This window comes from Chlorocebus sabaeus, chromosome X (genome assembly GCF_047675955.1).
Source record: "Chlorocebus sabaeus isolate Y175 chromosome X, mChlSab1.0.hap1, whole genome shotgun sequence".
NCBI classification, from domain to species: Eukaryota; Metazoa; Chordata; class Mammalia; order Primates; family Cercopithecidae; genus Chlorocebus; species Chlorocebus sabaeus.
In genome coordinates this window covers 35,605,673-35,632,592 of record NC_132933.1, presented here as the reverse complement: position 1 = coordinate 35,632,592, position 26,920 = coordinate 35,605,673, and the positions used below count along the sequence as shown (strand labels likewise).

The 26,920-nt window shown below is 35.7% G+C and overlaps 1 protein-coding gene across 8 annotated transcripts in view; it reads right to left on the bottom strand.

Annotated features, from left to right (window-relative positions):
• Nucleotides 1-26,920, bottom strand: part of KLHL13 (kelch like family member 13) — a 193,423-nt gene that overhangs the window by 27,409 nt on the left and 139,094 nt on the right. For all 8 annotated transcript variants that reach the window (XM_008019533.3, XM_008019535.3, XM_073013438.1 and 5 more), the window contains one exon: nucleotides 18,155-18,296. In XM_008019533.3, coding sequence (XP_008017724.1) covers nucleotides 18,155-18,296 — 142 coding nt within the window. The remainder of the gene's footprint in view (nucleotides 1-18,154; nucleotides 18,297-26,920) is intronic.

Sequence of the window (26,920 nt, the reverse complement as noted above, 5' to 3'; positions counted from 1 at the left end):
AACTAAATTCTACATTAGAACAAACTTAGTAGCATATTATATCTAGTTTTGATCATTGTCATTTTAAGTAGAGAAAAAACGAAATGCATCCTGAAAAGAGTAGTGAAAATTATAATGGAAAATATGTTCTATGAACAAAGATTAAGGAACTAAAGAAAAGAAAGTTAAGAAATGGCTTTACTCCGATGTAATGTAAATGTAATGTATTCGATAAAAACAATACCAGCCATGTTTTTATGAGGCTGCTTTTCATTTTATTCAAAGGACAGAAAAAGGAACAGATGCTCTTAAGTTAAAAGAAATACATAGGCTGGATATAAATGTTTGTATTAATTTTAAACTCTGTGCTCATTATTTAACACTGCTTAGACTTTAAAAACTTCTTAAAGGCTATCACTGCATTACAGCACAACTTCTGGTTGTCAGAGACTTCTTTGATCTGACCCCAACCTTATTTTTTATTAGTTCCCTATGTACTCTGACCCGTCTTATCATCAGGTTGTTCTCCAAACTATCTCATTGGTAATAAAAATTTTTTTTTTCACTTGGAATATCCTCCCTCCTTCAAAGACTAGTTTAAATTAGACCTCCTTTGTTGTCGTTGTTTTGTAGAAAAGGGGTCTCGTCATGTTACCCAGGCTGGCCTCAAGGATGCCCCCCAACCGCCACCTGTCTCAGCCTCCCAAAATGCTGGGATTACAGGTGTGAGCCACCACACCTGCCCAAATTTCACCTCCTTTGTAAAGCTATCTCTCACACAATCATATCTAAAATAATTAAGCATTTTTAGTCTGGATTTCACCATTACTTATTCAATTGTATCCTATAAATTTATGTTTCCAGTAAGAGAGATTAGACTTACATTACCTCCTGAAACTCTTTAAAATCAGACAAAAATATATGGGAAAAAAGTTAAAAACACTGAAGGAAAGGGATCTGTGAAAGATAAGAAACAAATTAAGTGAGCCCTGGGACTGTCTAAATTTACTGCCTACGGACTCCTGACAGAGGTACAGGGAGTGGGAGCCCAGGCAAAACCTAGTATTCTCCTAGAGCTGAGATTCTGGGGACGTCAAGGCAGATAGGACAGAATATAAGAAGAGAGATCAGCACAGAGAGAGGATTCCAGAGCTCGGAAAACAGTCACCCTCAAGTATTTCAGCGAGTAATGATAAGCATATTTGTCTGCAGAAAGAACCGCCAACTCAGTTTACACGGACAAATTCTGTGAAAGACACAAGCTACTAAAGTTTTAGAAGAAATAGATAAGCTAAATAGCTACATGTCTACTATAAAATTAAATTTTAATTTAAAATTGTTTCCCCAAGGAAAACTCTAAGATGAAATTGTTTCACTGGTGAAATCTATCAAACATTTAAGGAAGAAAGAACACCTATACCCCACAAACAAATCCAGACTATTAGGAGGAGAGCATATATCCCAAGTTATTCTACATGGCCAGCATTATTCTAATACCAAAACCAGACAAGACAATCACAGAAAGCCAAGATCAAAATCCGCTGGGCACAAAGATGTAAAACTTTTCAACAAAATTTTAGCAAGCCAAATTTACTGATATATAATAATAATAAATACATCATGACCAAGTGAAGAGTTTATACCTCCAATGCAAGGTTGTTTTCACAATCAAAAATTAATCAATATAAATCACCATACTAACAGACTGAAAAAGAAAAATGCTAAGATCATTTCTTAATTGCTACAGAAATAAAAGGCATTTGTCAAAATCCAACATTCATTCCTGATTTTTTTTTTAAAGTAAACTCGCCAGATGTGGCGGCTCATGCCTGCAATCCCAGCACTTTGGGAGGTCGAGGCAGGAGGATTGCTTGAGCCAGCTGTTTGAGACTAGCCTGAGCAATATAGTGAGACATCGTCTCTACAAAAAAAAAAAAAAAATTAAATTAGTCGAGTGTCATGGCACACACATATAGTCCCAGCTACTCTGGAGGCTGAGGAAGGAGGATTGCTTGAGCCTGGGAGATGGAGGTTGCAGTAAGCCAAAATCATGCAACTGCACTCCAGTCTGGGTGACAGAGTAAGACTTTGTCTCAAAAAAAAATTAGAAAAATAAAATAAATTTTTAGCAAGCTAAGAATAGGAGAGAACTTCCTCAAACCTACAGATAACATCATACTTAATGGTGAAAGACCGAATGCTTTCACCATTTTTCTGGAGGTTTTATCCAGTGCAATAAGGTAAGGAAAAAAAGGCATCAGACTGGAAAGAAAAAAGAAAAGAAAAAAAACAAGAAAAGAAGAAAAAAAAAATAAAGGAATAAAGGGGAAAGAAATGAAAGGAAGGGAGGGCAAAGAAAGGAAGAAAAGGAAGAACGAAGGAAGGAAGGAAGGAAGGAAGGAAGGAAGGAAGGAAGGAAGGCAGGCTGGCTGGCTTATTTATAGGCGAAATGATTGCCTATATAGGAAAACCTATAGAATCTACCCAAAAAAGCTGCTAGAACTGATAAGTCAGTTTACTAAGGTTGCACAATGCCAGATCAATAATTAATAACAAACTGTATTACTATATACTAGCAACAATCAGAAATTCAAATTATGTATTCCAGCATATTTGACTTTCAAGTTGGTATGTGAGAGCCCTCTCTATCACTTCGACACTTGCAAATAACCAAAAATACTCAATTGAGAGAGCAGGACAAGAACACACAGAAGTGGCCTAAAAAGGGAAAGCGGCAGACAGTCTTCCAACTTTTATCCTAAAGATGCACAGTCAATTCAAAGAATAAGAATAATTTATTGTACCCCAACCTGAGTGCCCCATGAGCTATGCCCAAGAAAAACTATAGACTCATTTCCCTATATTCTAGCTGCTATTCAGGAAATGAAAAGAAATTTAAAGTATCATTTTCATAAAAACCACAAGAATCTAGACTGTTTGAACTCTTATTTTATAAAACGTAAATTATCTTAATCATTATGCCTGTTTCTTTTGTTAACAACGTATTAACAATATATTTTTAAAGCTGTTTATTTTATTATCATAATGTTTAGAAAAAGGATATACTTCATCAACATGACATTATCAGCAACCCAAGCATTTACCTAAGGATAAACATTCAGAGAAGTTAACCCAGGGAAAGGCAACACATGTTAATCTGTATAGGCTCTTAGAATAACCCATTTCTTTAACATTCTATTAGCTAGATGATAACTTAAGACTATAAAATGATATCTTACATTGACTTTAGAACTAAAAATGAAGAGAGAAAGTAAATAGCTGTAAGGGAGGAAAACACAAAAAGAACAGTCCAATAGGCACCAATCTTAAAATGAGAAAATGTCAACTAGAAGCCTACATAGCCAAAGTAACAAGGCCTTTTCAACCTTTATAGGTTTGAGTAAGTATCGCCAGTAATCAGGAAATGATTTGTTTCCATATACCTAAGTATTCTGTAATTAATATACATTGCCACCAGCTGAAGCATGATACCCTAATTATGGCCTCCAGGTCTTAAGGATGAAAGGGATGTTTTCAACTGGCAGTTAACATTTTTCTCCCTGTTTTTTTCTTTTTCTTTTTTTCTTTTTTTTTTTTTGTTGTTGTTGTTGTTGTTGTTGTTTTCTTTTCAGCAGGGCAATGGAAGAAAGGCAGGCCAGCAAGAAGACATTCTGCATAATTCTGCTACTTCTATCAAGAATAAAATATTTATTATATCATTCATTCCAAACTTTTAGCCTTTGCTACTACATCTTTTTACATTGATAGTTAATGAACACAGTATTTATAGACATTGTATTTTAAAAGGTAAGACAATTTAGAGCAAGACCAGTAGAAATAAAAATACAAAACTACACCATCATCAAATCTGGGTTCAAGTCTCAGTGTTTATCACTTACTGGCTATGTGAACTTGGGCAAGACTCCTAATCTCTCCGAGCTTCAGTGCCCTTATCTATAAAATGGAGATAACAATTCTTGCCTTTTGTACCTCATAGCATTTTTTCAAGTATCAATGAGGAAAGTATATATGAAACTGATTTATAAGCTGCCATCCAAATTAATTTAATCCACAAACAACATCAATAACAGCATTAAAAAGGCACTGAGTACTTTCTCTATCCCAGGGCTAAGCTCTTTATATGTATCATTTCTTAATAAAATTTAATTTTAATTATAATGGACACATAATAATTGTACACATTTATGGGGTACAATGTGATGTTTCAATGCATGTATACATAGTATAATGATCAAATCAGGGTAATTACTATATCCATCATCTGAAATATTTATCATTTCTTTGTGGCTTTGTGGCAATAACATTCAAAATCTTCTCTTGTAGCTTTCTTGAAATATATATTACATTGTTATTTACTACTGTAACCCTAACCCTAATGTGTAATAGAAAACCAAAATTTATTCTTTCTAACTGTAACTTTGTACTCATTGACCAATCTTTCCCAGTCCTCTCGTCTCTCCTACCCTCTCCAGCCTCTGGTAACCACTATTTTACCCTACTTCTATGAGATTACCTTTTTTTAGATTCTAAATATGAGTGAGAACATGCAGTATTTCTCTTTCATTGCCTGACTTATTTCACTTAACATAATGTCTTCCAGGTTCATCCATATTGCCACAAATTACAGGATTTCATTCTATTTTATTGCTTAATGGTATTCCATTATATCTGTCTATCTATATCACATTTATATATAGATGTAGATATAAAATTTTTTTCTTTATCCATTCATTTGTAGACAAGCATTTAGTTTAATTTCATGTCTTAGCTATTGTGAACACCACTGCAATAAACATGAATGTGCCAATGTCTCTCCAACATGCTGATTTCCTTTGGATATATACCCAGTAATGGGATTGCTGGATCATATGGTAGTTTCATCATTAGTTTTTTAGGAACTTCTATACTGCTTTTTATCATTGTTGTACTAATTTACATTTCCACCAACAGTATACAACATGGCACAAGTATACATATGTAACAAACCTGCACGTTATGCACATGTACCCTAGAACTTAAAGTATAATAATAAAAAATAATAATAAAATAAAAAAAAAGAGTTCCCTTTTCTCCACATCATCACCAGAATTTGTTATATTTTGTCTTTTTTATAATAACCATTCTAACTGGAATGAGATGATTTTGCATTGTGTTTCTGATTTGCATTTCTCTGATAATTAGTGTTGTTGTGTAATTTTCCACATATCTGTTGGCCATTTGTATGTCTTATTTTGAGGAATGAAATGTCTATTCAGGTCTTTTGCTCATTTTTAATTAGATTATTTATGTGTTTTTTTGTTTTGTTTTGTTTCTTTGCTGTTGAGTTCCTTATACATTTTGGATATTAACTTCTTATCAGATGCATAGTTTGCAAGTACTTTCTTCCATTCTGGAGGTTATGTCTTCATTTGGAAATGCAAAAGAGTCTGAAGGGCCAAAGCAATCATGAGCAAAAATAACAGAATTGATGTCATCACACTACCTGGTTTCAAAATATCCTACAAAGCTATAGTAAACAGAACAGCCTGATTCTGGCATAAAAACAGACCCACAGGCCAATGGGACAAAATAGAGAACCCAGAAATAAATCCATGCATTTACAGCCACGTGATTTTTTTAATAAAGATGCCAAGAACACACATGAGGAAAGGGCAGTCTATTCAATAAATGGTGCCAGGAAAACTGGATATCCACATATGGAAGAATGAAACTAGTCTCTCACCACACACAAAAACTAACTCTAAATAGGTTAAATACTTAAAAGTAAAATCCAAAACTGTAAAACTACTAGAAGAAAATACAGGATAATGCTTCATGAAATAGGGGTGGGCAAGGATTTTTTAAATAAGACCTCAAAAGCAGAAGCAACGAAAGCAAATAGACAAATTGGAGTACATTAAACTAAAAAGCTTCTTTATAGCAAAGTAGCATCTCTTTTAATGATAATTAGTATGCTAGTAATACAAAAGGTGGACATTTATTAAGCAGCATCATGTACTGATCACAGACATACAGAAACAACAACTTAGATCCTAGACCTTAAGGAGCTCACTGATAGATGATATTTATAACAGATAAAATGTATGAGTAGAAGAAGCTACTAACTCTGCTTGGGTCAAGAAAAGTTTAACAGAAGAGGTACCATCCATTTAAGATGGATCATATATACCATGGAGTACTACACAGCCATAAAAAATAATGAAATCATGTCCTCTACAGTAACACGGATACTGCTGGGGGCCATTATCCCAAGTAAATTAAGGCAGAAACAGAAACTGAAATATCATATGTTCTAACTTATAAGTAGGAGCTAAACATTGGGTACACATGGACAAAAAAATGGAAATAATAAACATCAGGGATTCAAAAAGGAGGAAGGGAGAAATGGCGGAAGGGTTGAAAAACTACCTATTGGGTACTATGTTCACTACTCGAGCAATGGAATCATTAGAAACCCAAACCTCAGCATCACGCAGTATACCCATGTAACAAACTTGCACACGTTCCCCTGAATCTAAAGTAAAAATAAATACTTTTTAAAAAGAAAAAAAGATAGGTCATTATAAATAAATTGAGGTTTACCAGACAGGAAAAGTAAAGTAAGGGCATTCCAGGGAGAGGAAATGTGTACAAACACACTAACATATAAACACACAATATATGTTTAGGGAATAGTGAAAAATCCAAAGCCTTCCAGGTATTTTCCTTGACCCTCTCTCCTACTAACTTTGCCAAGATAATACAGAAGCAAAGATTATATGGCTGAACGGATAAAGAATTGGAGATTGGCAAAGCAATTAACAGAACAAGAAGGGACCATAAAACTGAAGGTGCTTGGAGAAAATGCTTGTAAATCATGTATCAGATAAGGGATTTGTATCTAGAATACATATATATGTAAACATACATATATGTAATATAATATAACATATATGTGTGTATGAACTCTTACTACTGAGTAATCAAAAGATAAACAACCCAACTAAAACATGGGTGAAGGATTTCTTTTTCTATTTGTTTTGGTTTGTTTTCTTCTTTCCTGGTGACTTGGCACAGAACAAGAAAAGATTTGTTTTTTCTTCCAGGATCACATACAAATGGCCAAAAGCATTAAAAAACGATATTCAACATCATCAGCAATCAGGGAAATGCAAATCAAAACTGCTTCACACCTACAGGGATGGCTATAATACTTTTAAAAAGACAGTTAATAAATGCTGGTAAGAATGTGGAAAAATTAAAAACCTCATGCACTGCCAGTGTGAATATAAAATGGTGCAGATACTTTGGAAAACACTGGCAGTTCTTCAAAAAATTAAACAGAATTACCATAGGATCCAGTAATTCCACTCTAAGGTATATATGTCCTCACAGACACTTACACAAGAATATTCATAGCTTTTATTCATAAAAGCCAAAATGTATGAAAAAGAAATACTTATCAATTAATGAATAGATAAACAAAATATCCACACAATGGAATATTATTTGAACACAGAAAGGAAGGAAGCATGTTATATGCCACAATATAGATGAACCTTGAAAACATTATGGTAAGTAATAGAAACAAGTCACAAAAGACCATATATCGTATGATTCCATTTATATGAAATGCTCAGAACAGACAGATCTACAGAAACAGAGAAAAGATAAATGGTGGTTGTATTAATCCATTCTCACACTGCTATAAAGAAATACCTGGACCTGGTCATTTATGAAGAAAAGAAGTTTAATCAGTTCATCATTCCACAGGCTATACAGGAAGCATGGCTGCGGAAGCCTCAGAAAACATACAACCATGGCAGAAGGTGAAACAGGCATATCTGACATGGTGAGAACAGGAGGATGAAAGTGAAGAGGGAGGTGCTACACACTTTCAAACAACTAGATCTCTTGAGCACTCACTCACTATCACGAGAAAAGCAAAAGGGAAAATGCACCCTCATGATCCAATTGCCTCCCACGAAGCCCCTCCTCCAACATTGGGGATTACAATTTGACATGAGATTTAGGCAGGGACACAGAGCCAAATCATATAAGTTGCCATATTGAGAAAAGAGTTGGGGGCAAGTGTGGAGTGACTGCTGACAAATATGGGCTTCTTTTTGAGGTGATTATAATGTTCTACAATTGATTGTGGTGACAGTTGCACAATCCTGTGAATATACTAAAAGCCATTGATTTGCACAATAAATGGGTGAATTATATGGTATGTGAATCATATCTCAATAAAGCTATTATTTTAAAAACTGGAGGTGCTAGGAAGGGTATCATTCAATGAATTACCATAGGATAGGACAATAAGAGAAAGATGCTGACAACTTGGTATAATAGGGAGAAGTCAAAGAATAGAAAGTTTCCATAGGGACATGGATGAAGCTGGAAACCATCATTCTTAGCAAACTATCACAAGAACAGAAAACCAAACACCGCATGTTCTCACTCATAGGTGGGAACTGAACAATGAGATCACTTGGACTCAGGAAGGGGAACATCACACACCGGGGCCTATCATGGGGAGGGGGGAGGGGGGAGGGATTGCATTGGGAGTTATACCTGATGTAAATGACGAGTTGATGGGTGCAGCACACCAACATGGCACAAGTATACATATGTAACAAACCTGCACGTTATGCACATGTACCCTACAACTTAAAGTATAATAATAATAAATAAATTAAAAAAAAAATCCTAGTATCTAAAAAAAAAAAAAAAAAAGAAAAGAAAAATAACCACAGATGTAGTAGTAGCCAAGGAGTGAGTGAAATGAAATAATCCTTGATTTTACCAATTACTACTTAAGCTAACCCTAGTTAATCTTTCTTACTTGAGTAAAATTCATTTGCCCTGCTAACTCAGTCATGGATTATCCTGGAAGTTGTTCAAGATTCTAGGAATCCAAGCCTGTTAGGTATCAAATGACTTTCTAGGAACTTTCTTTGACAGCCTAGTTTGCTGAAGCCATGAGTAACCTGCTAGACCTGCTCAAGCCAACCATTTGCTCAAGCCAACCAGGTAGATACCTTATTTGGTATACCCATAACTTCTTTTTTTATTATATAATCACATATTAATACATAATCATTTAATTCATTAACTATTTTCTGTTTTCTTCAATAGTCATCGCAGAAAATAAGTGGCCTCATCCATCTGCCCAATCTTATCCAGTGGGAGACACCATGACTCCTACCCTCACTGCTCTGCTCTGTGTAGGTGGGACTTAAAGAGAAAGAGGAAAGACCCTAGTCTGAGAGGAACCACATGCCATAGCCAGAGCCTGGTCCATTAATGACCCAGGGGCTCAAGAGTTCCCTGTGGTATACCCATAACTTCTGATCAGCTCTATTTCCTGTGAGACCGTCTCCATTTAGCTCAAGTGGAAGGAAAATAAATGAATATTTATTATGCACCTTATTTCCATAAATTGTGACATTTAATCCTCAAATCTCTTACCCAGATTGCAAATAAAAAAAGCTGGGCCAGAGAGTATAAATGACATTCCCAAAGTCACATAACTAGCTAATAAGGGGCACGATTAGAATTCTAGTTTTGGCTGAAACCCATGTCCTTCTCACTACAATTAGGCAGTGGGTAATCCTGCAGAGTGAGACTTATTACAACAGTTTCTCCCCATGGATCAGTTCCCCTGACAGCTACTTTCAATGCCTTTTGAAGCTGGAGTATGTGTTATTGCTAATTTTAAAACAATGATAACATTTACACATTAAACACTTCTCTAGCTTGTTCTCTTGACAACCACACACCTAAGATTAGATTTAAAAAATGTTCCCTGTTAGTGCTTGGCCTTAAAAATCTCAATTTGTGAGAACATAATTTTTAATAAACTTTTAAACAGAACATAGAAGGGTTTTAATAGCAATATAGAGTGATATCTCTATGCTACCACAGGAGATATTGTAACAACATAAAAAATCAGTTGAAGAAAAATTATCTTCAAGTAACACAAAATTTCAGGTTACTTTCACATAACTGTTCTTTGTCAGCCTAGACCAATGAGCTAAGGCATGGCAGAGCTAAGGGCTCTGAGACCCAGCTACACTTGTTTTGTTGGCTGTTATATATTTTTTTTATTACAAAGGTTATGCAGAAAAATATTTCCATTGTAAATAAAAATTAAACACTGTAGGATTTTACAGAGCAAAATATGACAGTATTCCTCAGCTTCCCTAGTGTTTCCCTACCATTTGCTATGAATTCACATTCATATGTATACATATTGTATAACTTTTCTACTGATAAAAAGGATTATACAATACATATTGCCTTATTACATTTCTAACAGCTTTATTGAGATATAATTTGAATACCATACAATTCACCCATTTAAAGTGCACAAATCAATGGTTTTAGTATATTCACAGATATATGCAACAATATCCAGAGTCAACTTTAGAATATTTTTATCACTGCAAAAAGAAACCCTGTACCCTTTAGCTTTCATTCTCATATCCCCCCAATTTCCCTAGCTGTAAGCAACCAATAGTCTACTTTACATCTCTATAGATTTCTTTATTCTGGACATTTCATACAAATGGAATCACATAAAATATGGAATCACAGAAAATATGAACTTTGGTGACTAGCCTCTTTCAATTAGCATAATGTTTTCAAAGTTCATCCATATGATAGCATGTATTAGTACTTCATCTTTTAAAATAGCTGGATCATATTACATTGTATAGATATATCACATTTTCCCTGTTACTTTTTTTAAATATCTTATATTCTTTCCATTGAATATGTACAGATATTACTCTTTTTAGTGACTGCACAGTATTGCATGGTTTTGGTGCAACATATTTCATGTAACCATTCACCTACTGATAGATATTTAAGTTATCTCTAATGTTTATCCATTGTAACAATAATTTATAACCTACATAAAATATATAGCGAGAAAAGAAAAAGCCATGACTCTTCGTGAAAGAAGGTCCCACCTCTAGAACAATGGTCTTAAAAGTATGTTCCCTGATCTGCAGCATCATCTAGGAACTTGTTAGAAATGCAAATTCCTGGGCCTTATCCCCAGAGTTTTTGATTCAGAAATTCTGGTTTGGGACCTAGTGTTCAGTGTTTTAACAAGCCCTCCTGATGATTCTGACATGCACTAAAATTTGAGAACTCACTGCACTACAGTGGCAATCATTATTTGGTTTCCAGTAAATTTTAAAAATTAGCAGGACTACAATAATTGGCTTTAACTCATGACTACTATGGGCATTACATAAGGTAGGAATATAGTAGTGAGTGGGGTATTTCTTATTTTTCTTTAGTGAGAGCACTTTAGTATACCAAAAACACTTCTTCCTCACATACTTTTCCTATCTGTTTGACCCCTTATTCTCTATTTCCATAACTAGAAAAATCAACAAGTAAACCATTTATACAGCTTTTTTTGAGCACCTTAAAAATCTATCCTCAGATACATAACAAACAAAAATAGTCAAAGACTCGTTTTCATATATTAGAGGATTAGAGGGATTTTTTTATATATATATACTTTAAGTTCTGGGGTACATGTGCAGAACATGCAGGTTTGTTACACAGGTATACACGTGCCATGGTGGTTTGTTGCACCCATCAACCCATCATCTACATTAGGTATTTCTCCTAATGCTATGCCTCCCCTAGCCCCCCACCCCCTGACAGGCCCTGGTGTGTGACGTTCCCCTCCCTGTGTCCATGTGTTCTCATTGTTCAACTTCCACTTATGAGTGAGAACATGTGGTGTTTGGTTTTCTCTTCTTGTGTTACTTTGCTGAGAATGATGGTTTCCAGCTTCATCCATGTCCTTGCAAAGGACATGAACTCATCCTTTTAATGGCTGCATATTATTCCATGGTGTATATGTGCCACATTTTGTTTATCCAGTCTACCATTGATGGGCATGTGGGTTGGTTACAAGTCTTTGCTATTGCAAACAGTGCTGCAATAAACATACATGTGCATGTATCTTTATAGTAGAATGATTTATAAATTCTTTGGGTATATACCCAGTAATGGGATTGTGGGTCAAATGGTATTTCTGGTTCTAGATCCTTGACGAATCACCACACTGTCTTCCACAATGGTTAAAGTAATTTATACACCCACCAACAGAGTAAAAGTGTTCCTATTTCTCCACATCCTCTCCAGCATCTGTTGTTTCCTGACTTTTTAATGATCAACATTCTAACTGGCATGAGATGGTACACAATCTCACAATATACAATCATGTCACCTGCAAACAGAGACAATTTAACTTCCTCTCTTCCTATTTGAGTAAACTTTATTTCTTTCTCTCACCTGATTGCCCTGGCCAGAACTTCCAATACTATGTTGAATAGGAGTGGTGATACCATCTCTGTGGTTTTTATTTGCATTTCTCTAATGACCAGCAACCCTGAGCTTTTTTTTCATATATTTGTTGGCCACATAAATGTCTTTTTTTGAGAAGTGTCTGTTCATATCCTTCACAAACTTTTTGATGGGGTGGTTTGTTTTTTTCTTGTAAATTTGTTTAAGTTCTTTGTAGATTCTGGATATTAGCCCTTTGTATGATGGATAGATTGCAAAAATTTTCTCCCATTCTGTAGGATTTCTGTGCACTCTAATGATAGTTTCTTTTGGTGTGCAGAAGCTCTTTAGTTTAATTAGATCCCATTTGTCAGTTTTGGCTTTTGTTGCCATAGCTTTTGGTGTGTTAGTCATCAAGTCTTTGCCGATGCCTATGTCCTGAATGGTATTGCCTAGGTTTCCTTCTAGGATTTTTATAGTTTTAGGTCTTACATTTAAGTCTTTAATCCATCTTGAGTTAATTTTTGTATAAGGTGTAAGGAAGGGGTCCAGTTTCAGTTTTCTGCATATGGCTAGCCAATTTTCCCAACACCATTTATTAAATAGGGAATCCTTTCCCCATTGCTTGTTTTTGTCAGGTTGAACAAAGATCAGATAGTTGTAGAAGCATGGCATTACATCTGAAGCCTCTGTTCTGTCCCATTGGTCTATATATCTGTTTTGGTACCAGTACCATGCTGTTTTGGTTACTGTAACATTGTAGTATAGTTTGAAGTCAGGTAGTGGGATGCCTCCAGCTTTGTTCTTTTTGCTTAGGATTGTCTTGGCTGCACGGGCTCTTGTTTGGTTCCATACGAAATTTAAAGTAGTTTTTTTTTTTCTAATTCTGAGAAGAAAGTCAATGGTAGCTTGATGGGGATAGCATTGAATCTATAAATTATGTTGGGTAGCATGTCCATTTTCATGATACTGATTCTTCCTATCCATGAGCACAGAATGTTTTTCCATTTGTTTGTGTCCTCTCTTATTTCCTTGAGCAGCAGTTTGTAGTTCTCCTTGAAGAGGGCCTCCACACCCCTTGTAAGTTGGATTCCTAGGCATTTTATTCTCTTTGTAGCAATTGTGAATGGGAGTTCACTCATGATTCAGCTCTCTGTTTTGTCTATTATTGGTGTATAGGGATGCTCGAAATTTTTGCACATTGATTTTGTATCCTGAGACTGCTGAAGTTGCTTATCAGCTTAAGGAGATTTTGGGCTGAGATGATGGGATTTTCTAAATATACAATCATGTCATCTGCAAACAGACAATTTAACTTCCTCTCTTCCTATCTGAATAAACTTTACATCTTTCTCTTGCCTGATTGCCCTCGCCAGAACTTCCAATACTACGTTGAATAGGAGTGGCGAGAGATGGCATCCTCGTCTTGTGCCAGTTTTCAAAGGGAATGCTTCCAGCTTTTGCCCATTCAGTATGATATTGGCTGTGGGTTTGTCATAAATAGCTCTTATTATTTTGAGATACGTTACATCAATACCTAGTTTATTGAGAGTTTGCAGGATGAAGGTGTGTTGAATTTTGTCGAAGGCCTTTTCTGCATCTATTGAGAAAATCACATGGTTTTTGTCATTGGTTCTGTTTACGTAATAGATTACATTTTATTGAGGATTTTTGCATCTATGTTGATCAGGGATATCGGCCTGAAATTTTCTTTTTGTGTGTGTGTGTCTCTGCCAGGTTTTGGTATCAGGATGATGCTGGCCTCATAAAATGAGTTAGGGAATATTCCATCTTTTTCTATTGTTTGGAATAGTTTCAGAAGGAATGGTATCAGCTCTTCTTCGTACCTCTGGTAGAATTTGGCTGTGAATCCATCTGGTCCTGGGCTTTTTTTGGTTGGTAGGCTATTAATTACTGCCTCAATTTCAGAACTTCTTATTGGTCTATTCAGGGATTCGACTTCTTCCTGGTTTAGTCTTGAGAGGGGGTATGTGTCTAGGAATTTACCCATTTCTTCTAGATTTTCTAGATTATTTGCATAGAGGTGTTTGTAGTATTCTCTGATGGTAGTCTATTTCTGTGGGATCAGTGGTGACATCCCCTTTATCATTTCTTATTGTGTCTATTTCATTCTTCTCTCTTTTTTCTTTGTTAGTCTGGCTAGAGGTCTATCTATTGTGTTAATCTTTTCAAAAAATCAGCTCCTGGATTCGTTGAGATATTGAAGTGTTCTTCGTGTCTCCATCTCCTTCAGTTCTACTCCGATCTTAGTTATTTCTTGTCTTCTGCTAGGTTTTGAATTTGTTTGCTCTTGCTTCTCTAGTTCTTTTAATTGTGATGTTAGGGTGTCAATTTTAGATCTTTCCTGCTTTCTCTTGTGGGCATTTAGTACTATAAATTTCCCTCTATGCATTGCTTTAAACGTGTCCCAGAGGTTCTGGTATGTTGTGTCTTTGCTCTCATTGGTTTCAAACAACTTATTTATTTCTGCCTTAATTTTGTTATATACCCAGTAGTCATTCAGGAGCAGGTTGTTCAGTTTCCCTATATTTGTACAGTTTTGAGTGAGTTTCTTAATCCTGAGTTCTACTTTAATTGCACTGTGGTCTCAGAGACTGTTTGTTATGATTTCTGTTCTTTTACATTTACTGAGGAGTGTTTCACTTCCAATTATGTGGTCTGTTTTACAATAAGTGTAATGTGGTGCTGAGAAGAATGTATATTCTGTTCATTTGGGATGGAGAGTTCTGTAGATGTCTATTAGGTCTGCTTGGTGCAGAGCTGAGTTCAAGTCCTGAATATCCTTGTTAATTTTCTGTCTCATGAATCTGTCTAATATTGTCAGTGGGGTGCTAAAATGTCCCACTATTATTGTGTGGGAGTCTAAGTCTCTTTATACATCTCCAAGAACTTGCTTAATGAATCTGGGTGCTCCTGTATTAGGTGTATATATATTTAGGATAGTGAGCTCTTCTTGTTGCATTGATCCCTTTACTATTATGTAATGCCCTTCTTTGTCTTTTTTGATCTTTGTTGATTTAAAGTCTGTTTTATCAGAGACTAGGATTGCAAACCCTGCTTGTTTTTTGTTTTCTATTCGCTTGGTAAATATTCTTCTATCCCTTTATTTTGAGCCTATGTGTGCCTTTGCACGTGAGATGGGTCTCCTGAATACAGCACACTGATGGGTCTTGACTCTATCCAATTTGCCAGTCTGTGCCTTTTAATTGGGGCATTTAGTCTGTTTACATTTAAGGTTAATATTGTTATGTGTGAATTTGATCCTGTCATTATGATGCTAGCTAATTATTTTGCCCCTTTATTGATGCAGTTTCTTCATAGTGTCAATGACCTTTACAATTTGGTATGTTTTTGCAGTGGTTAGTACCGCTTATTTAGTGCTTCCTTCAGGAGCTCTTGTAAGACAGGCCTGGTAGTGACAAAAACCTCTCAACATTTTCTTGTCTGTAAAGGATTTTGTTTATCCTTTGTTTATGAAGCTTAGTTTGGCTGGATATGAAATTCTGGGTTGAAAATTCTTTTGCTTAAGAATGTTGAATATTGATCCCCACTCTTCTGCCTTGTAGGGTTTCTGCAGAGAGATCTGATGTTAGTCTGAAGGGCTTCCCTTTGTGGGTAACCTGACCTTTCTCTCTGGCTGCCCTTAACATTTTTTCCTTCATTTCAACCTTGGTGAATCTGATGATTATGTGTCTTGGGGTTGCTCTTCTTGAGGAGTATCTTTGTGGCATTCTCTGTATTTCCCGAATTTGAATGTTGGCCTGTCTTGCTAGGTTGGGGAAGTTCTCCTGCAGAATATCTTGAAGAGTATTTTCCAACTTTGTTCCATTCTCCCCGTCAATTTCAGGTACACCAATCTAACTTAGTTTTGGTCTTTTCACATAGTCCCATATTTCTTGGAGGCTTTGTTTGTTTCTTTTCATTCTTTTTTCTCTGATCTTGTCTTCTCACTTTATTTCATTAAGTTGATCTTCAATCTCTGATATTCTTTCTTCTGCTTAATCAATTCGGCTATTGATACTTTTGTATGCTTCACAAAGTTCTCGTGCTGTGTTTTCAGCTCCATCAGGTCATTTATGTTCTTCTCTAAACTGGTTATTCTAGTTAGCAATTCCTATAAACTTTTTTCAAGGTTCTTAGCTTCCTAGCATTGGGTTAGAACATGCTCCTTTAGCTCGGAAGAGTTTGTTACTACCCACCTTCTGAAGTCTACTTCTGTCAGTTTGTCAAACTTATTCTCTGTCCAGTTTTGTTCCCTTGCTCGCGAGGCGTTGTGATCCTTTGGAGGGGAAGAGGCATTCTGGTTTTTGGAATTTTCAGCCTTTTTGTGTTGGTTTTTCCTCACCTTTGTGGATTTATCTACCTTTAGTCTTTAATGTTGGTGACCTTCAGATGAGGTTTCTGTGTGGATGTCATTTTTGTTGATGTTGATGCTACTCCTTTCTTCTGTTTGTTAGCTTTCCTTCTAACAGTCAGGCCCCTCTGCTGCAGATCTGCTGGAGGTGCTAGAGGTCCACACCAGACCCTGTTTGGCTGGGTATCACCAGCAGAGGCTCAGTTGGAAATGCAGAAATCACCCACCTTCTGCGTTGATCTTGCCAGAAACTGCAGACCGGAGCTGTTCTATTTGGCCATCTTCCCTTTTCCCTACACAGCTTCAAGATGCCAGGAGATGGAAAGATTTTCATTCCTGACTCTCAAATATCTATTGATGATACCCACAACAGGACAATGAACCTTAGATAGACCTCAGCTCCAATTAGAAACTGAAATACTGGGGAAATGGGATTTTACTGAATTCAAAGATTGGAACTAGAAGGAAATTTAGAGGTATGCTAGTCAAAAGTCACATTTTGGAGAAAAAGAAAATGAAATCTGGTGAAATTACATTTAAACATAGAGGATGCACAGCAAGTTTAAACCTTGTCCCTCATTATATTATATTCTATATACAGCTTTACTATAATGGTTCTTGATCAGGGATATGCATGAAATCCATCTGGGGAGATTTATTTTAAATATGCATTTAGAAAGACATATTTTCATTATCTTACTAAGAGTAGTAAGAGGACCGATATAATTTAACTATCTTTAGAAGACATTAATGGACATCCAGTATCATATTGCCCTCTAATTCAGCAACGCCCACAGAAGTCGGAAAATGTCCACAAAGGTCAGAAGTACTTAGGCTTCTAATCCCTGCGCTAAGTAGTTCCAGATTGCTGTGTTTCATGTTCTTTTGGCTTTCTACTGTGTTTCTGTCCCCTGCTTTGATTTTAGTTATTACTTATTGTATGTATCAGAGGGTTTGTATCCAGCAGTCCTAACCTCTACTCCCACAGGTACTACTACCAATGTGAGTTAGGGCACCAAATAAATACAATCTTTAGAACCATTACAAAGATGATAGTAAAACAGGCTGTGAATGAGGAACTAGAAAATTCAGTGTAGGGACCCTGTAATACTTACTTTGACTGCTATGGAATGAAATCAGATATGGTATTCTGTAAGAAAGTGGCATACTGGCAAAACGTCCTTTACACAAACCAAACAAAAAAATTGACTCTGAGGATTTTTTAACCTCAGGAATGTGTGCATTCCTCCACCAAGATTTCTCTCCTGGTTAGTTTTTGTCTTTGTTTCTTTATTTAATAAACTTCATTTTTAAGAGCAGTTTTGGGTTCACAGCAAAACTGAGCAAAAAATAGTTACCATATATTTCCTATTCACACATACACACCCACAACCTCCCCCACTTCTGACATCCTGCACCACAAAATCCATGGTGGTTTTTTTAAAGCTACGTAAATACTACCAAAGAGACAGCTTAAATTACCTGTAACACCACAGAACTGTGGGTATTGCTGGTAAAGATGCGTGTAGGTCCTGCCTTGGAAGACTGCAAATGGGATGAGAGGCCCATTTCACTGCCTCCAAGGGACAATTTCATGTGTTGGTCTTCCTCTTCCACAAGAGATCTGAAAGTTTTTTTACATAAGAAAGAAGGGGAAATTAAAACTTGTAAAATTTACAATGAGATCATTTAGAAAAAAAATCAATCACTATTGCAATCATATGACCATGCAATATGGTGAATATTGTTTCACTATATTATATGCTTGTATCACTCTTTATCTTAGAAGAAATGTATATTTGTAAAATGCTTTCCAAGTACAGAAAATACAGATGATAACTGAGAAATCAACTTAAAAGGTGGTTCAAAATTATAGTCACAGAGTTTTTAGAGGCCACAGTAATTACTGTTGATATTTTACTATTTAGATAGCAATGCCATCAAATTGTGTTGCATATAGTTAAAATTAATTTGGAACACCTAATTTTGAAAAGATAAAAATAATAGCTACCATTTATTGAATAGTCATTATATAGCAGGTACTTACCAATAATTTTATACACAGACTAAAGAAGGGTCAGAAACCACTTACCTGGGGTCAAAATGTTATTAAAGTGGTTGGCCCAGGGTTTGAATCTAGGTCTAGTCTGATTCCCACTCCAAACCCCCATTAATAAAAGTAAAAGATTAGTTGTGATATATTAATGCATTACTTTCTCTTCTGTTATTAGTAATAGTTCCAGTCAACCTCAACTGAACAAAATTTTTCACATGAAATAATTTCTTTTTCTAACAGTATCTCTCACTTACCAGTTTGGGATTTTTGTTTTGTTTTGTTTTGTTTTTGTTTTTGTTTTTTGTTTTTTTTGAGACGGAGTCTCGCTCTGTCACCCAGGCTGGAGTGCAGTGGCCGGATCTCAGCTCACTGCAAGCTCCGCCTCCCGGGTTTATGACATTCTCCTGCCTCAGCCTCCCGAGTAGCTGGGACTACAGGCGGCCGCCACCTCGCCTGGCTAGTTTTTTGTATTTTTTAGTAGAGATGGGGTTTCACCGTGTTAGCCAGGATGGTCTCGATCTCCTGACCTCGTGATCCACCCGTCTCGGCCTCCCAAAGTGCTGGGATTACAGGCTTGAGCCACCGCGCCCGGCCGGGATTGTTAAATAGCTACAATCTAGTCACATTTCCACCTTTTCAAAGAAATGAATACTAAAAATATAAATACAGACAATTCTGTATTTGCATATATTGCAGTAATAATATTTTCAAGGGGCATAAGAGGGGAGAGAAACTTAGTCAGTAGGTCACTTAGTTGCAAAAAGAATATGACAATACATTTGACAGTTTAAAAATCTCAGTTAGGTTATACTAAAAATGGGCCATTATTAACAACCTTTCATCATTTCTTAGAAGAGATCTTGTGTTTCTCCATAGGTATACATTGCTAAAACAGTCTCTGGATCACCTGCCTAAGAGTGGGGAGCCCATGGCTCATGAATTTGGTTCTGCATTCATAACATAGACTGCTAAAAGACTGCTAAAGTAGACATTAGGAAAAAAGGAGAGCAGATTTTCAAGTGCTGGAACTCTTCATCTTTTCTGTAATTTCCTCAATTTTGGATTATTTGCTTTTCTAACTGTCTGAGCTATCCAATATCAGAAAGGTTTCACCTTTTTTTCCTATGATACCTATAACCCCAAGTTGATCAGTTTTAACAAGAAAAAGACTATACTAAAGATTCTACTTTTTGAATTATGACAACAACCAAGTGGTTTTAAGTCTTGCAATAATTAGCAAAAATTCTGGCCTTAAGGGTGACATCAATTCTTCTTAATGATATTAGAGCCATAGTATAACCAAAAATGAATTAATAATACATAACCATGTTTAATTCAATTCTGATAGATATTTAATAAAGAAGAGAATTTAAGTAAGATTTTAAAAAGCATAAAAGAAAATGGATATAGCCTTCCACCAGAGCATCAGAAATAGCTTTAAAGAGAATTAAGTTATATTTATGATATATAGCACACACACACACACACACTTTTAAACAACTTTTGTGGACAGGCATTTAAAATTACAGAATCAATTGGAAAAGTCAGAAATTGATTGATGGTGACTGGTATCCCTAACCAGAAAATGTCTATTCATCCAGATTATATTAATAGGATATTCAAGCAGACTGTTTTATTAGTTTCTGTATTCCCTGCACAGAGCCTGGCACGAGAGACTTAATATATGTCCTCTGAATGAATACAGAATCTTCTTTCTGTAGATCATTCCAAAGACATTTCTTTATTATGCAGTGCTTAAATGACCATCAATTTTATAAAACCATCAATTCTTATAAAACCACAGATGTAAAAGGGATAGGAGTAAAGCTGAATTCACATTGCCAAAATGACATATGCTAGAAATTGCTTTTTTGAGTAAACTACAGATAACAACTTGTTTACTTTGTCGTTTGTCTCTTGTTCTTAAAAACAGAAAGCAAAAAGTAAAAATGCAGCCCTTTCTTGCCAATATAATATGCTAGCCTTTTTAATTAATTACTTCAAAAGCTGAAGAAACCTGGACTAAAATTATCTTTTTAATGATGTTTTATCAGTATCTTCTGACTTTTTAACATTCAAAACACTCCCTACTAATTTCTGCATTGGTAACAGTACGTGCCATGTTAACCTTCTTAGCAGATTCAATATTCCCATCTAGCTCCCCTTTATTAAGTTTATTGATTGAAAGTGAAGCGCACTGCTCTTCAACATTGCAAAGAGGTAACACTTCTCTGCAAACCCCAAGCCACAATTATATCAATCTATGCTTAAAGGAATGATTATCTGAGTAATGCCAAGAAAAAAATAACAGTTTTTAATCTGATGTTTTTTCAACTCATATGGTTAAGTACAATATACATACAAGTCATTCTCAATGTGGGCAGGGGGAGCAGGAGGTATTTTGCCCCTCCTCCCACCCCTACGATTCGTAATGTCTACAGACATTTTTCACCGTCACAACTGGGGATGCTGCTAAACATCTTACAAAACACAGGACAGTTCTCTAGGTCAAAGCTGTTCTCAGGCAAAAAAGTCCAGTGCCAAAGGTGAGAAATCCTAATATAGAGGAATTTACTGTCTCGTGAAAATTTTTCTCAAGCAATTTCATGACTTAAATAATTTCCCCATCATAGGGTTGAATCCATGAGGTAATGCTAGCAATATGAAATACAGAGGATTATTAATTACCACTAATTCTTCCAAGGCTACCTAACAGAATACCTCTGCTCTCCACAGGTCTATCAGTTTGAAAACTCAAGTCTAAGAATAAATAAGTAGATAATGGCTTTGAAGTTTATAAGAAAATTATGCAGCAAAGCTTTTGTTTTACATAAGCCCATGTAAGAATAATAATTTCCTAAATCTGCATAAAACAGTTGTTATTTGGATCCACTTTTACATGTTAAGTTAGAATCTGGCAAATTCTGTCTAAATAGTCCCATTTCACCAACCCTATAAAATTATTCATGGGAGAGACTATATTAACCAATTTTGTTTCTCAACATTAAATCTCTCTTTTCCCTACAATATTATAGTCTGCATATTGCTTGCATGCCACCCCCGGCCTACCCCATCACCACAGCACACATCTTATTCTTGAAACAATGGCCAACCATAAACCTCAAGAGCAATCTTTCACAAAGAATCGCTCAACTGTGCTTGCTCAAAGAAAACAACTACTTTTTTGATGAGTATTAGCTTAGAGATGGAGGCACTGTCTGATCATTTTACTGAAAGCATTGTAAACGTGGTCAAACCAAACATACACAGACTGTGGCATTTCTCTGCACTGCATTTAAAGACAAAGGGAAAAAAAGTCTCAGCCATTGTCATATGTTAACAAAGGGCTGCTAACATTGTAATCTTGCCTCGAAATGTCCACATATTTAAAATTACCCGAAGGGAAACGTGTAAGTGATATGAGCACACAATTCACAAAGATCAAGGTACAAATGGTTAGCAGATAGAAAAATGTTCAACTTCATCAGTATTCCAGAATATGCAAATTAACACAAAGATTCTATCTTTAAACCTGCAAAATTATCAGAGTACAAGATATACTCTCAAAATTGCTAGTGCAAACATGTAATAAACTCCTACTACTGTCTGCATAGAATTGTTCATCCAAATGGATTTTTTCAAAGGAAATTTAAAACTCACTAAATGGACAAATGTGGTTTTTTTAATAGCAAGCAACATGACAATGAAGAATTGTGTCCTGGTATCTATGTCCTGGTAGGTAGGCCACAGCAAGAGTGCTCTGCTGATCTGATTTAAATGTGTTTTCTTCAATGAATCCCTCTGTAGAGGTTTCATTTGGAAGAAGTTCTATAGAAAACCATGTACTCTTATAATTCATTATAGTAAACATGTTTGTTGGAATGCTATATGGGGAAGGAGAAAGTACCTCTTAATTGCATCATTTGGCTCAAAATCTACAAATAATCTTCCAATGCTCCTCAATCTCCATACCTAAACAAATCCCATGATAATCCACTGAAACCAGTACCATTGTGTTTAAAAAATAAGATATCATCTTGATAAATTATAAAATATATACCTCAATTTCTTGGTTTCTACCATTGCAAATAGCAGTTCATGTTATACAGAAACCCAGGTGTGGTCAAATTTCATTGTCAAGGAAAAGGGAACATTTTAGTGCTTCTTGAAATTATTATCATGAAAACACAAGAAAAACACTTAATTTTTCTTGGTAGAGAGGTTATGTGTGCCAACTCACGCATTGGTACATTAATGTCTAGCTCACATCAAATAAAAAGCCACATCTTGATACTGCTATGAATAAAAGATTGTTCTCTACACTTTCCTATACTATTTGTAATTTCTAAGGGGAAAAAAGAAGAATTAGAGAAAAGCTAGAAAGGTAAAAATACATGAACAACACTTTTCTATTTAGTTCCCTCATTTGTTTCATAGTGCTTCACTTGCCATCATTTCATTACCAAAAAAGGTTAAATCTAACAATATATTCTAAAAACTCAATTTCACTGCAACAAAAGAATGAAAGTCCCAGGCCGGGCATGGTGGCTCATGCCGGTAATCCCAGCACTTTGGGAGGCCAAGGCGGGCAGATCACCTGAGGTCAGGAGTTCAAGACCAACCCAGACAATATGGTAAAACCCCGTCTCCACTAAAAACACAAAAATTAGCCGTGCACGGTGGCAGGCACCTGTAATCCTAGCTACTCAGGAGGCTAAGACAGGGGAATTGCTTGAACCTGGGCAGGGGAAGGTGCAGTGAGCCGAGACTGCGCCACTGCACTCCAGCCTGGGTGACAGAGTGAAACTCCGTCTAAAAAAACAAAGTCTCTTGCATTAGTGTCAAAAGTATAACATAGATATTTGAAGTTCCCAGATTAATAATATTACCTTAACTAAAGTTAGTGTCAGTGGGTTGGTACACAGGAACAATAACAATAACAAAACAAAATGAAAACAAAAACAAGAAAGCTATGAATGGTTTAACAATACAACAAAACAGGTTGGTTAATCAAGGCACTGACTATCCACTACCCAATCCCCAGGAAAATAAAATACATATTGCTCACACTCACAATTTAAAAAGAAAATCAAGAAAAAGGTTTTCTTCAAACTACTTTCCATCCATTTGCTTTTCTGCTCTGAAACAGAGAAGTGTCTGCTAGCAGCAGCATTTGCTAAATGAAACATTTCTTGTGATAAAGTTGCATGGCAGGTGGAGAAGAAATTTCACCACCTGTTCTCATACTCATTTGAATTTCAGGGCTAAATCTGTCAAGGTATTTCCTTCCACCCTTGAGAAATAAATTAAAAACTTAAGATGGTAGAAGCCATTTCCCATTGGCTTTTTAAGATAGAGTCAAAGTATTCATACTGCATTGAATTCTAAAGATATTAATAGCTTTTCTACTCCTCTCTTTCTCCACATTTCCCAAACAAAAGCCGAATGATATCACACAAGTTTGAGTGTACACATACTCAACTTTCATTACGAAGAAAAGGAACATGTTTTGAAAAAAATCGGGAACAAAATTTCCAACTCATGAAGTAAACTAATGTATATAAACTAAGCCTGGCATTTTTGTTGAAAAAAATAAAAACTTAAAATTTCAAATATTGAAAGATTTGTCCCCCAAGTAAAATGTCATTTACAGTATCATTACACAAAGAAATTATAAATATCATAGCAACTTCACTCTTTTTTTTCTTTTTCAAATACCAACAAGAGTGAGCTTGAAAGTAATATCTATTAATAAGGCATAAATTAATTGTTGTTTAAAGAATATATCTTCTTAATGAGGTGTTTGCCTGAAAGGAATCAAGAAAGATAAAGCTTTTGTTAGTTATTTGTAGTTTTTTTAATGACATAAATATATTATCACATCTACTTGAAATCATTTCACTAATGGAACTCTTTAGTTACAGGTGAGATTTTATAAAATAGCTGCTATCTTTCCAAGGCTATAAGAAGCTATTGCACGGGTTATAAGAAGCTATTGCACAGGCTTCTTATATGTATATGTCTGTCACATTTAAAATAGAATCATATTAATAAACAGCTTATGTCTGTTTTTAACATAGGAATAAGATCGTTTACCCAGCACCTGCTGTGTACTAAGCACTGTACCAGGCACATTCTAGTATCCTACTTAATCCTTGTAATAATCTCATTTAAAGACAGGGAACTGAAGCTTGGAGAGTTTAAGGCCTCACCATGAGTCTGGTAACTATGATTTGAACCCACATCTGAATCGAGAGCCCACATTGTTCCCATTTATACCAAGCCTAAAAAATTAAAAATAGCAGACAGCAGAGGCGATAAGTCACTTAGCATTTCAATGCGTAATTTATAAGCACAAGGAGGATATCAGAGAGAAACATTCTGTTATAGGCAAGTAATTTTCTGGTTTAATTAATTCAATCTGAAGATCACTTACTTTTACCATTCTATTTCCATAAAAACAATACCAGCACTAAAAATCTTTCATGCTATTGTCCCAACACATATGGGGTAGGGAAGTAGTAAATCCTAGAAAATAACTCAGATGAAATTTGGGGAGAATTTCACACACCGATACCAACATTTAAAAGAACAGATTCTGAACTCTAATGCCAACCACCACAACAACAGATATAACACTATGACGTAGATAAGGGAATTGGGCTAGACAAATGATACTCCATTAGATAACTGCAACAGGATGAAAGTTAATTACCCAAATCAAAAGGCATTTCCACTGAATATCTCAATCTTGTCCTTAAAGAACTTCAAAAGTAATATTTGCTCCCTCTACTTACCATATTTCAAGACTCTAGTGTCCCTTCGTCTTTTAAAATTTATATACCAGTTAAACTGCATCATGCCTAATTCATCTTGACCAAAAATGTTTTCTATTTAGAAAGCTTAGTTTATATATTATTTCTCATTCTCCACATTTCCTATATTTGTGTGAAAGCAAGATAAGTAGATGGGTAGATTGGTAGGTGGATGGATGGATGGATGGATGGATGGATGGATGGATAAATGGATACATGGATGGATGAATGGTAGGTAGATAGGGTATGTAAGAATCCATTCTATTTTCTGAATGAGATAATTATTTTATTTCTAACGAAGTAATTTAAAAATAATTAGAAGAAGAATGAATTTCTAAATGTTGATTCCATACCTTCTACACAAACAAGTGAATTCAAATCTTCCTTGCTTGTATAAAACCACATAGGTGAAGGAATGCACATGTAGTAATGGTGGTAGGGAGATGGCAATATGTAGAAGTGGGCTGGGAGAAACAGCATGTGCTCCCATCACTGTCAAGAGTCCCATGCAGCTGGAAACCATCATTCTTAGCAAACTATCACAAGAACAGAAAACCAAACACCGCATGTTCTCACTCATAGGTGGGAACTGAACAATGAGATCGCTTGGACTCGGGAAGGGGAACATCACACACCGGGGCCTATCATGGGGAGGGGGGAGGGGGGAGGGATTGCACTGGGAGTTATACCTGATGTAAATGACGAGTTGATGGGTGCTGACGACTTGATGGGTGCAGCACACCAACATGGCACAAGTATACATATGTAACAAACCTGCACGTTATGCACATGTACCCTAGAATTTAAAGTATAATAATAATAATAAATAAATTTAAAAAAAAAAGAAAAAAAAAAAGAGTCCCCTTCCCAGTGTACAGAGGAAATAGTTACAATCCTCTGGTGAAGCATAGGCCCTCTGGAAGGATGCTTCGCCCTACAGCTAGCACTGCCCTTTGAGAAGTCTCTATATCTGCAGCAGTGAGCTTGCCTTCTCTTTCTTTAATCCAAAAATGAAGAAACTGGAATGGGTATTCCAACCCCTTCAGTGCCCAGGCCAATTTTCTAGGAGCTTTGCTTCCAGATGATTTGTTAACCAAGGTGTCATTTTACTCCCGTTATCTGTAGCTCATCAACTTTAAAATTTGACTACTTTGCTAAGGTGCATTAAAATCAAAAAGCATGTTAAGAAAGAATTGTGTTTCACCTTCCTAAGATTTTTATTAAATATTCAAACATCTGAGTTACCCAATTTTAGCGTTTATTATTAAAGCAGATTCTACAAACTCAAAACAAATTAAAAATAACTGAGACAAATCTATTTGGGAACAGGAGACTCATTAATCAACTGCTAAAAGGTGGTGAAAATCCTATCCTTTT